Source organism: Myodes glareolus, chromosome 2, assembly GCF_982192425.1.
Source record: "Myodes glareolus chromosome 2, mMyoGla1.1, whole genome shotgun sequence".
Classification (NCBI taxonomy): domain Eukaryota; kingdom Metazoa; phylum Chordata; class Mammalia; order Rodentia; family Cricetidae; genus Myodes; species Myodes glareolus.
This window is the reverse complement of record NC_142027.1, coordinates 124,124,350-124,136,677: the sequence shown is the minus strand read 5'-3', so window position 1 is coordinate 124,136,677 and position 12,328 is coordinate 124,124,350. Positions and strand designations below refer to the sequence as shown.

The following is a 12,328-nucleotide window of genomic DNA, read 5'->3' as shown; positions in this document are numbered from 1 at the left end:
CTCCCTTCTGAGTTTCCTGGGGTAGGAGTAGGAGCTTGTGGGGTGAGACCGCCCCCCATCATAGTGGGTGCTCTTCTTTCTCAGGTGCTGGAGCTCTATGGCAACTTGATCACCAGCATGGAGTGTCTGTGCTCACCTGCACCCCCGAACCTGCAGCACTTGGGGCTAGGCCACAACAAACTGCAGGGCCCTTTGGAGAGTCTGTATGTCACCTCCAGAAACTGGTAACTTGGGGGCCTGGATGAAAGGAGGGAGAGGCGTTAAGAAAGAGGTGGGGGGTGACTCGGCCCTGGAGGACTCGGCTTTGCTCGTCCTGTGACTTCTCCATGGCTACTAAACGCACACTAGGATTTTATTCTCACTCGGTCACAATACCCCACTGGAGCTCCAGGGAGGCCAAGGATGCCAGCGGCTGGTGGGGGTGGGTGGACGGCAGGGGTCCTCAGCTTAGCTCCGTGGCATTTCAGCTGGCCATGCCTTCTGTAGTGGGGACATTTAGCAACACTCTAGGGGCTGGGTACTTGTAACATCTGCCTCTCTCTGCCCTTCCTTGTGATAATCAAAAATATCTCCAGGCAGAAGCCAGTCTTCTGAGGGCAAACCATCCCAGGCTGAGAACCACTGTCTAGAGACAGCTCTTGGGAGCCCCACTATCGCCCAGCATCCATTAGCCCTTATGCAGGGCATCCTCCCACCCCTAGTTTGTGTCTCCTTGGTGGATTCACAGAGGAAAACTTTGGGATGTGAGAAGCATGAAGAGATAGGAGGTCATCTATAAGGCTGTCACAGGGAGCTGGGGTAGGAGGATGGCCCCTGGGAGAAGACCGCCCTCCCCCTTCCCTCCTCTCCCCTTTTTTATGGTTTCTGAGACAGGGTTTCTCTGCATAATAGTCCTAGCTGTTCTGGAACTCGCTCTGTAGACCAGGCAGGCCTTGAACTCATAGAGATCCACCTGCCTCTGCCTCCCGAGTGCTGGGATTAAAGGTGTGAGCCACCACTGCCCGGCCCTCACCCCATTTCTTTTGAAGACAGCAGGATCTAATGTAGCTCAGGCTTGCCTCAAGCTCAATGTGTAGCTGAAGATGTGGTAGAATGCCTGCTCCCCCTCCTTAGCTCCCACCCCAGTGGAGGTTCAACCATTTTCTCTTGGAGGCAGAAGGTGCCGTGGAAAGGGAAGGCCCTCTCTGGCCCACCTCAGGCCTCCTCCTCTCTCTGCTAGTCTCACCCGATCTGCATGTCTTCTGTTCACTGGGACGCCTTCCTTCCATTGTTCCCTGGCTTCGGCAAACAACACACACAGGAAACAACTTGATCTTCTTGGGACAGCCAATGTAGGTTCATGTCACTGACTGAGAGCAAGTATCTGGCTTTTTTTCAAAATATAGCATAATCCTTTTTTTGGGTCAATGAAATTATAGTTTAATTAGTTAGAATATAGCATAATCTTGGGCTTAATGCCAGTTCGGGATTTAAAAAAAAAAAAACTTGATTGAAACTCATCATTTGCTGTTAATTAAAAGAGAGAATCAGTCGGGCAGTTGTGGCGCATGCCTTTAATCCCAGCACTTGGGAAGCTGGCGCACACCTTTAATCCTAGCACTTGGGAGGCAGAGGGCCTTGGGAGGCAGAGGCTGGGAGATCTCTGTGAGTTTGAGGACACCCTGGTCTACAGAGCGAGTTCCAGGACAGGCTCCAAAGCTACACAGAGAAACCCTGTCTTGAAAAACAAATAAAAAGAGAGAAAGAAAGAAAGAAAGAAAGAATGAAGGAAAGAAGGAAAGAGAGAAAGGAAGTCAAGTGGGAGGATCTGCCCTGGGAACCATTTATCCCCAGGAAGGACGACATTGTGCAAGGCCTGTGATGACCCCCTGCATTGTCCTTTTGTCCCTTTCCAGGGTCTGGCTAGTGACCAGCATAGCAGAACAGACCCTGGGAAGAGGAGGACAGAGGAGAGTGAGGAGGCTGGGTCCAGGCTGTGGGAAAGGCTCTGGGTGACCACGACAGTTGGTGTGGCAACATTATTCCCTGCTGCTTCTTCGGCCTTGGCATCAGCCAGTTCTGTGGTTTGTGGCATGGGCGGAGCTCTGCTGCTCCTGTGTCTTGGTCTCTCCTGGAGGCCTGGGCTTCGTCTTCGCCCGCCAGTCTCATTTGCTCGTGCTAGCACATTCATTCTTCGCTCCTGTGTTCTAGAGGATGCGCTGGCGAGCTCTCTGTGGCCATGGCCATTGTGGCTTTGAGGAGAGATTTCCAGCCACAGCCTGGTGACCCTTCCCGGTCCCCACACCCACCAGACTCCCTGGTCCACCCTCCTGCAGTGGTTTCCAGCATGCCTATCAGTGGGAATTTGTGAAGAACCTTCTAGAGGCACAGCAGGGGGTTGTTCTTTGGCCGAGAGGGAGGTGCAGGTGGAAGCCAGGTGGGGAGGGCTGTGAGAGAGAGTCCGTGAACACAGGCTGTGTTCTGGAGAGAAAGGAGACGGCTCAGGAGCTGATGGGTCCAGGACGGAACAAGGTGTGTGGCCCAGAGCACTGAGCCTCTGCTCCCTGAGCTTCCTAAGCGGCATCTTGGCCAACCTTCCAGGCCCCAGCTCGTCTCCCTGGACCTGAGCTTCAACGAGCTGACGGACTTGCAGAGCATGATAGCGGGTCTCAGCACCTTGAAGCACCTGAGGCTGCTAGTGCTGCAGGGAAACCCACTGGCCCTGGTTCCTTACTACCGCGGCTTTATCGTGGACAGCCTGGCACGCCTCTGTGTGCTGGATGACATCACCGTGTCTCCCAGCGAGAAGCACCAGTTCCGGGGGCTCAGCATTCATGGTGGTAGGTGTATCACACACCCAGGCTTCTGCTTCGCCCACCTTGGTCCTGGAAGCTGGCCAGCAGCTCTCCATTTGCCTCTGGCCCTGGTCAGGTCCACTAAGTACTTTGGGGGCTTTCTCTGTGTGGGACCCCTGTGGTTGGGACGTGGGGTGGCGGCTGGTCTTTCTGGATCTTGTTTCTATGGCAGCTCCACACCACCCCCTTGTGGCCCCTGATATAAGATGCACCAGAACCTTTGCTGGCCCAGTGGTGGGATTCTGGCCTTAGCGGCTACTGTCACAGCTGAGGTAGCTAACTGATGGTCTCCACCTCTCCCTTCCTCAGAACTGTCTCTGCCACGCGCCTCTCGGCACCCGCATTTGGCAAACAGGAAAACAAGACTTCATAGTTATCTAATGGCTTATCCCCGGCTCCCTCCCGCTGAACTCGGCAGAGCCGGGACTCTAACTCTGTGGGTGGGCAGGTCAGCTTTCCCTCCTCCAGCCCAGTCTCTCAGTCCTGCCATCACTCCTTGCAGACCTGTTGGCACGTGAGGCACAGTTTCTGGTGACCATTGGCAATGTCAGGGGTGTTATTGACAGCTCTGTCTTGGACCCAGAGCCGGGACCTGAAGGCCCTTTCATCAGCTACAGCTATTATGTGACCTACGACTTTGTGGAAGACGAGGATGGCGAAAGGAATGTGCTCGCCAGCACGATGGCAGAGACCCATCCCGACAGTGCCCTGGCTGAGGTGCGACCGTGCTAGGGAGCAGAGCGGACTTCACACAGGCCTGCGGGCTTTTGTGTGCACACAGAACCGCTTTTTAGTCCCCCCCCCCAAAAAAAATCTTCAGCACATAGTTATGCCTCATCTATTGGGGGGCTGGTTCCTGCCTGATATCCCCTTCCCCAGGCAGGTTGAGTGGCTGAGTTGTAAACCACCTGCCTGGCCTGCATGTGACCTTGCGATCCCTCTCCAGCACCACATTCACAGAGACAGACGTTTGCCTGCGCCAACCAGCACTCACTGGGATAACAGCCCGGGGGCGTGTTTGTCTTTGATGGCAGATGGTCGAGCCCTCCTCCAGCGTGGAGCAGTTAGATGAGGAGGGTGGCGAGGACCAGCAAGAGGTTCTGCTGGAGGACCACCATGGGGTCCAGCGCCAGACCCGGCCAGCTCGACAGGTCCGCCGTCAGAGGATTCGCTCAGAGTCTCCTGAGGTCATGTCCAAGGAGTTGTCTGAGTTTATAGCTGAGGAGATGAATCAGATGGCCGAGGACTCCGGAGAGTCTGGGATAACAGATATGGAGTCGGAGACAACCATTTCCATCCGCTCTGCCCCACTACCACAGTCAGTTGACTCATCGGAAGAGCTGTCAAAGCTACGGCCACGCATAGACCCACGGCTCTGTCCGTCCCCAGGGTAAGGGTAGAAGGCGGCTGTGGGTGGGCGGAGCATCCGTGGTTGCCACAAGCCAGGGCTGTACTTGCAGCTTGCCTTGGGCATCTGAACTCCTAAGGCCATGCCTTCTTATCAGCTGGCCCTAGGCTGCGCACTTAGCCACGGACCTTTCTTTTCTGGAGCCCTAACCTTCCACTCTGAGGCCCCCCCCAATGCCTGGGGGTGGCGGCAAAATTCTCGGAAAGACTAACTCTCCTGTCCATAGAGAGGACACATGACAGCTTCCATCTCAGCCATTGGAACTGGGTTCTTATAACTTTCCTTTAAAAAAAAAAAAACCAGGTGTGTTTATTTTCTATGGAGGAATGTTTTGCCTCTGTGTACAAAAGTGTACTGCAAATGTGAGTCCGGAAGGGTACAGGGCCCTCTGGAATTGGAGTTATAGCTCGTTGTAAACTGCCACGTGGGTTCTGGGAACTGAACCGGGGTCTTCTACAAGAGCAGCAGCCAGTGCTCCTAATCTCTGAGCCATCTCTCCAGTTTTTCTTTTAGCTTTTCTGTCCATATGGGATGTGTTCATATAAAATGCAGCAAGGGGGCTGGAGAGATGGCTCAGTGGTTAAGAGCATTGCCTGCTCTCCCAAAGGTCCTGAGTTCAATTCCCGGCAACCACATGGTGGCTCACAACCATCTGTAATGACGTCTGGTGCCCTCTTCTGGCCTGCAGACATACACACAGACAGAATATTGTATACATAATAAATAAATTAAAAAAAAAATGCAGCAAGGCACTGGGTTCAAGGCCGTCGGTTCTTTGTTTTGTTTGCTGTACTGGAGGTTGAAACAATAGCCTCATATTACTAGACAAGTTCTCTATGGCAGAACCCCAATCTTTTTTTCACTTTGTGCTTGGATACAAAGACTCACTAATTTTCTAGGCCAACCTTAAACTTGTGATCCTTCTGACTCGGTCTCCTGAGTAGCTCAAATCCCAGACCTCACCAGGCCTACAAGCCAGGTTTTTGTTGCCTAGTAAACCCAGTTTTCATACAGGGCAGGCGTACACACACACACACACAAGCACGCACACACACACACACACATACACACACACGTCTTTGCATGCATGTATTGAATGATAAATTTTCTGCTGGCTTTCATAAGAATGCAGAAAATAATATGGCTATTTAAACACAGTGTGGCTGAGCCCTGATTCACACATTTAACCCTTCATTGGCTTTGCCACTTTGTCGTCCTGGGGTGTGAGAGGTTAGCTTCTTTTAACATGGGCTGTAAGAGTTGGGTTTGTTCGAGGTGGCGAGAGGGAACCCAAGTCTCAGTGTCTGCAGAAAATCACCAGGACCGATCTGCACCCCTAGGTGTTAGTTTAAACCATGCTGAGTGTATGATCTAAACTTGCTGAGTTCCAGGGATCCTGGGCCTTGGCTCCCAGTGATGACAGAGCAGGGGAAACAGCTGTTCTGCTGCCACGGCCAAAACCAAGCAGGGATGCAGTCATCTGACTGTGTGTCCGGAGCCGAGGTGGGTCCCAGCTGAGTCTGCTGCTGAGGACTGAACGGGACCTCCTGCATTCTGTGCTGCCCTGCAGTTTGCCCTACCACTGAGCTTCATCAGGGCTCAAACTGAGGAATTAAACCAATGCTTTTTTACTTGGGGGAAAATTAATAAGAGAGGGTGAGTGGCCAGGTGTGGTGGCGCATGCCTTTAATCCCAGTACTCGGGAGGCAGAGGCAGGCGGATCTATGTGGGTTCTAGGCCAGCCTGGTCTACAGAGTGAGTTCCAGGACAGCCAGGGCTACACAGTGAAACCTTGTCTGAAAAACAAACAGAGAGAGAGAGAGAGAGTGAACATGGTGGTACATGTTTGTTATCCCAGTTTAGGAAGCTGAGGCAGGAGGATTGTGAGCTTGAGGTCTGCTTGGGCTTTGTAATGGGTATCTCTGAATGAATGAATGAATGAATGAATGAAGAGGCATGGGAGGGAGAGTCCAGAGAAAATCAGGCACAGGCTTTAAGCGTCTAAGAGTCCAGTCTTAGTAGAGTCATGATAGGGTCACACAGTAGGTCAACATGCTGTGACAATTCTTGAAAAAGAAATGATGTCTGCTGGAGAAGCTTCCCTCAGCCCGGCGGCTGCGCTTTCACTGGAATCTGGTCACATGGGCACCCATTGCCTGACACCCCACACTGAGCAGGCAGTCTAGACCCAGTGACCTCAGAGCCACCAGAGAACGGTGACAGCCTCCCAAAGCCCAAGCGTGCGGTCGGGGAGACAGCTTGGTGAAGTGCTTGTCTCATAAACACGTGACCACGGGTTCTGCGGCTCACAGAAGTTCCAGTGAGGAGTTGCATCCCTTGGCGCTGTAGTTACAAGTATTTGTGAGCCACCCATTTTGTGGGCGCTGGACTTCTGAACCCTGGTCCTCTGATAGATCAACTCTCTAGCCACTTAATATGTCCTTTGATGAAAGGAAGGGTTTTTTTTTGTTTTGTTTTTTGTTTGCTTGGTTGGTTGGTGTGTTTTTCAAGGCAGGGTTTCTCGTTGTAGCCCTGCCTGTCCTGGAACTCACTCTATAGACCAGGCTGGCCTCAAATTCAGAAATCTGCCTGCCTCTGCCTCCTAAGTGCTGGCATTACAGGCGTATGCCACCACATCTGGTTTTGTGCAATGCTGGAGATGGTGGACCCAGGGCTCTGTGCACACAGGCGAGCGAGCACTCTGCTACTTGAGCCACATGCTCAGACCTTTGTGTTACTCCGTGCTTTTTACTTAGTCACATGACAGACAAAAGTTGACAGTTTTATCCCTAGCAAAATGTCTATTACGCCGGGCGGTGGTGGCGCACACCTTTAATCCCAGCATTCAGGAGGCAGAGGCAGACGGATCTTTGTGAGTTTGAGGCCAACCTGGTCTACAAGAGCTAGTTCCAGGATAGGCTCCAAAGCTACAGAGAAACCCTGTCTCAAAAACAAAACAAAACAAAACAAAAACACCCCCATCAAAAAAAAAAAAGCCTAATTACAAGGCTGACGAGGTCTGAAACTCCACCCCGGCAAGATCATTATTGGATTCAGGTTCACTCAATGACAAGGAACAAACCACCAAAGTCTATTAAACTAGAAACACGCTTCTATAGCTGTGGCCATGGGGCTGGTTTTGGCCTCCTCTTATAGTAAAATCAAGCACCAGATGGAGGTCAAAGAACATTTACAACCTTGAGGTCAGGCTTAAAGTCACTTTACATTTTAAGTTTTACAACATTTGATTATAGGACATTAGAATATTTGCGAAAGCCCATGGCTGACACAGCCACCTTTTCCTGTCCCTGCAAGACAGAGAGTAGAGTCACGGGGAGGGGGGCAGTTAAAAATGAGGGTCCCATAGAGGCAACAGTTAGAAGCTAACTCTGTCTGCAGGACCTGCCTCGCTGGGAAGCTGGGAGGCAGGAGGCAATTGTTCAGAGTTTACTTCTGGCCAAACACTCGGAAGGCAGAGACAGGAGGCCATCCTGGTCTATAAGAGCGAGTTTCAGGACAGCCAGGGCTACACAGAGAAACCCTGTCTCAAAAATAAATAAATAAATATTATCTCTGTACACAGTGGCTGCCAGGATGATGGTGCTTAAGAAATGAATGGTCTTAAGAAAATGTTTGTTCTAAGGTTAACAGTGGCTGCCAGATTTAGTTTTTTTCTTCCAAAATGTGTTTGGCCTTACAATTTTATAGCTCTTTTTTTGTTTTGTTTTGTTTGTTGAGACAGAGTTTCTCTGTAGCTTTGGAGCCAGTCCTAGAACTAGCTCTGGTAGACCAGGACAAGTGTATTCGAACTCACAGAGATCCGCCTGCCTCTGCCTCCAGAGTGCTGGGATTAAAGGCGTGCTCCACCGCTACCCGGCACCATTTTATATTTCTATACCCCTGGACTCTTCAATTATAACTCCCTTTAACCCTGCCTGAGTATACAGCTCAGCCACACTATATTCGCTGGGACTGAGCCAAGGGATCATTGGGAGACCAAGCTCCTTCGCCATCAGCACCACCTGCCCAGCTGCCCGCCCCACCCCCACCCCAGCCTCCTCCGTTCTCACTACAGATCTGTCCAGGTCCGGCTTCCATACAGTCACCGCGTTTGCCTTTCCACGTCTGGATCATTTCTTTGAGCATGATGCAGTTTCAAAGTTAATGTATGCTGTAGCATGGGTCAGAATTCTCTTCCGAGTAGCCTTCCACTGATGGAGAGACTCCCCGCTTTCACTCATTCACCTGTTCAGCTGGGGGTGAATGGCTGACTTCCTCCCCTTGGCCGTTTGGAATGATGCTGCGAAGAACAATGGCCTATGAATACCTGTCCGAGTCCCTTTCAACTCTTTCACTGTGTGCTCTTCGGAATTCGAGCTTTGCCACCTTTGGTTTGTCACGCGCCACTACAAGTTCCAAGAGTCCTCGCATCGCCTTAAAGCATCGCTTTGTAATGGCTTGTGTTTATGATGTTTTTTCCACTTGGCTGTTTTTTTTTTGTTTTGTTTTTTAAATTTTGGAGTCGAGCATAGTGGTACAGACCTACAATTCCAGCATTTAGGAAGTAGAGACAGAGGGGTAACTTCAAATTTGAGACCAGCATGAGCTATTTAGTGAGTTACAGGTCAGCCAGGATTACAGAGTGAAACTTTCTTTCAAAAACCAAAAAAAAAAAAAAAAAACCATAGAGTCTAGCTGGTGGACAGCTACCGTTCCACATTGAGCATGCCCAGAAGTTGTTCAAAACTGAGCATGCCCAGAAGTTGTTCAAAACTGAGCATGCCCAGAAGAGCACCTCTGCTCAGCCTTTGCCAATGTTTCTTCCTGGTTTTCTGGGTCCTTTGCACTCCCCTGGTCTTGGTCTCTCACCATTTGTGGGTGCTTGCTGTCTTTTGGGGCGTCCCTTGGCAGCCTTGCCCCAGGTTGCCAACACAGTCCCACGTGTCTCTCGTTCCCAAGGACAGTTCTCTTCAGCACTGTCCGAAAGCCCTGGACTGACGTCATTCCTTGTAACTATGAGATGAAGCACACCCTCAAGGAGCTGGTGCGGGTCAAGAACTTCCTGCTGGCAGGGACCACCGTGACCATTGTAGAAGAGAAGGTGGGCAGAGCAGGCCTCTCATTGACTGGAATGTTCTGTGGCCGCATCCTTTCCAATGACCTTTTTCTCATCACATTGTCATATTCCTGTTCCCTCCTTGGTCGCCTTTCAGAGCCTTTCCAGAAAGGTCAAGGCAGGGTGGGTCTCAGGAGTCAGCCTCCCCTGTTCACCCGAGATCGGGTCTTGTTCTCCAGATTCTATCCTGGCCTGTGATGCCCACTCCTGTTGAGAGTCCCTTGCCTGCCAAGAAAGGGAAAGGAGACAAGAAAGAGAAGGAGAAAGAGAAAGAGAAAGAGAAAGAGAAAGGGAAGAAACAGAAGGCAGAGGAGGCTGCCAAGGAAAAGGTAAGGCCTGCTTGGGTCACCTTGGGGCAGGGAGGGGAGTGCGGCCCAGTCCTGCTCACACCTGTGTGCTCCTGGCCTTGCCCACAGGACAAAAAGGGGCTCAAGAAGAAAAAGGAGCCGCCCAAGGAGCTGCGCCAGGACCCGCCCGTGCTGCGCGTGCTGGGTAGCGGCCTGGTGTACCTGGAGCCCTTGCTGGCAGGGGACTCAGCGGTGACCACTGTGTGTAATTTTGGGGTGATCCGCACCATGGAATCTGACAGATTGACTCATGCCAGGGTACAAAGGGGCCCTTGGTCTTGCCCTTCCGTCTCTGCCTCCCCTCGTTCTCCCTTATGGACAGCTTGCTGGCTCAGGCAGGGATGGGGTAAGGTCGAGGGTGGGGACACTGTGGAGAGGCCCTGGTTGTATGTCAGGGCTGCTGGGCACCTTTGACAGCCCATTCTCCCCAAGCTCCTGGATGAATCCAAGGCCCAGAGAGGGGTGGGTGACCCCAGAGTCAGCCTCCGGGTCAGCATGGGTCCCATCAAGCACCCGGCTTTGTGGTTCTTTCTCTCAGGATTCAAAGAAGATAAAGAAAGTTCCCAAAAAAGGTAAGAGCCAGCAGCCGCCACTGAGGGCAGGGTGGGGATTGAGCCCATGGGACCATAGGAATGAGGGGACTGAGAATGGCTTCCAGCCAGCACAGAAGCAAGCCCAGAATCATCCTGAAGCGTGGCTGCAGTTGCAGGCTGTGTGTGCTGGAAAGGCCGGGGTGGGTGAGGCCTGGCCCAGCCCTGCCCTGCCTTCCCACCCTGCATTTCTCAGCCAGGTTTGTCTTACGTCTGAGCTTTCTAGCTTCCTTCTTTCGCCCCCTCCAACCGTCCCCGCTTTCTTCTGCCTACCTGGATAGCCCAGGCTGGCCTGGAACTCAGGATGTCTGTGTTAGATTTGAGAGTTTTTGCTGTTGTTGTTGAGACAGGGTTCTTTCACCCTGATCAGCCTGGAACTCACAATTAGTGGGGTGCCATTAAAGTACTTAGAGATTCATTCATTCAGTGCTTTTAATAGAAAAACTTCACCAAGCAGTGGTGGCGCACACCTTTAATCCCAGCACTCGGGAGGCAGAGGCAGGCGGATCTCTGTGAGTTCGAGGCCAGCCTGGTCTACAGAGCGAGCTCCGGGACAGGCTCCAAAGCTACAGAAAAATGCTGTCTTGAAAAATAGCAAAAGATTAAAAAAAACAAAACAGAAAACAAAAACAACAACAACAAAAAAAACCCCTTCAAGGGCTGGAGAGATGGCTCAGAGGTTAAGAGCACTGATTGTTCTTCCAGAGGTCCTGAGTTCAATTTCCAGCAACCACATGGTGGCTCACAACCATCTATAAGGAAACCTGGAGCCCTCTTCTGGTCTGCAGGCATACATGGAGGCAGAACACTATATATATATATATATATATATATATATATATATATATATATATATATATATATATATAAATCTTAAAAAAAAAAAAACAAAACCCTTCAAGCCAGGCATGGTGAAGCCAACCTGGGAGGTAGAGGCAAAAGCCTGAGAGTTTAAGATCATCCTCAGCTACATGTTTAAGGCAAGCCTAGGCTATATGAAACTATCTCAATAAACAAACTAGGCCTGGCAGTGGTGACCTGCGCCTTTAATGGCAGCACTCAGGAGGCAGAGGCTGGCAGATCTGAGTTCAAGGCCAACCTGGTCTAGAAAGAGAATTCCAGAACAGCCAGACCTAAGTGAGATGAGACCCTGTGTAAAAAAATAAACAACCGGGCTGGAGAGATGGCTCAGCGGTTAAGAGCATTGTCTGTTCTTCCAAAGGTCCTGAGTTCAATTCCCAGCAACCACATGGTGGCTCACAACCATCTGTAAGAAGATCTGGTGCCCTCTTCTGGCCTGCAGGCAGACACACAGACAGAATATTGTATACATAATAAATATTTAATAAAATAAAATAAACAACCAAACCAACAACAACAACAAAAAAAACACCCTGCAAAATACTCACACGTTTTCTCTCTCTCACCCAGTGCTGGAGAGCAAACCTAGGGCCACCGAAGCTCTCCACGAACTGAGCTGCATCCTCAGGGTCTTTCCTTTTCTTTTTTTTTCATTATGTATTTATTTTGTGCGTTGACTGTGGCCTGCAAGTGGGTCCTGGGGATGGAACTCAAGTCGTCAGGCTGGCCGGCTTTTAAAAAGCACTCTATATATATAATATATACATATATTATATGTATATATATATATATATATTTAAAAACTGAAACAGCTGAGCCTTATTCACTGATCTTGATAGATGCAATTGAACTTACTCTTTACTACAGCTTACATTCTAGGCCTGATCTCTTTCAGAATTTGAGTTCCTTTAGGTCGGAGAACACGGGATGAGGGAGGAGCACGTCCAGGGTCGGGGAAACCTGCATTCCCTATGTCCCTTGGGGCTCATCTGTTCGCACTGTTATTTTCTCAGAAAAGTCAAAAATGGCGACTCCAGCCTTCGAAAGCGGGTACCAGCCGGAGCCCCTGACCGTGGAGGTTCAGATCCAGCTGCATCAGTACCGCTCGGTGGAGGAAGCATTCCTCAGCCTACTTGACTAGCCGGGAAAGTAAAGGATGCTTCGCGGCCGGA

The 12,328-nt window shown here is 50.8% G+C and overlaps 1 protein-coding gene across 1 annotated transcript in view; it reads left to right on the top strand.

Moving 5' to 3' along the window:
* Lrrc43 (leucine rich repeat containing 43) overlaps nucleotides 1-12,328 on the top strand; it is an 18,828-nt gene extending 6,500 nt beyond the window's left edge. The window contains exons 4-12 of the mRNA XM_048447296.3: nucleotides 85-224; nucleotides 2,581-2,819; nucleotides 3,337-3,551; nucleotides 3,869-4,224; nucleotides 9,202-9,343; nucleotides 9,538-9,687; nucleotides 9,775-9,963; nucleotides 10,244-10,277; nucleotides 12,170-12,328. Of these exons, the coding sequence (XP_048303253.1) occupies nucleotides 85-224; nucleotides 2,581-2,819; nucleotides 3,337-3,551; nucleotides 3,869-4,224; nucleotides 9,202-9,343; nucleotides 9,538-9,687; nucleotides 9,775-9,963; nucleotides 10,244-10,277; nucleotides 12,170-12,297 (1,593 nt within the window). The 3' untranslated portion in view covers nucleotides 12,298-12,328. The remainder of the gene's footprint in view (nucleotides 1-84; nucleotides 225-2,580; nucleotides 2,820-3,336; nucleotides 3,552-3,868; nucleotides 4,225-9,201; nucleotides 9,344-9,537; nucleotides 9,688-9,774; nucleotides 9,964-10,243; nucleotides 10,278-12,169) is intronic.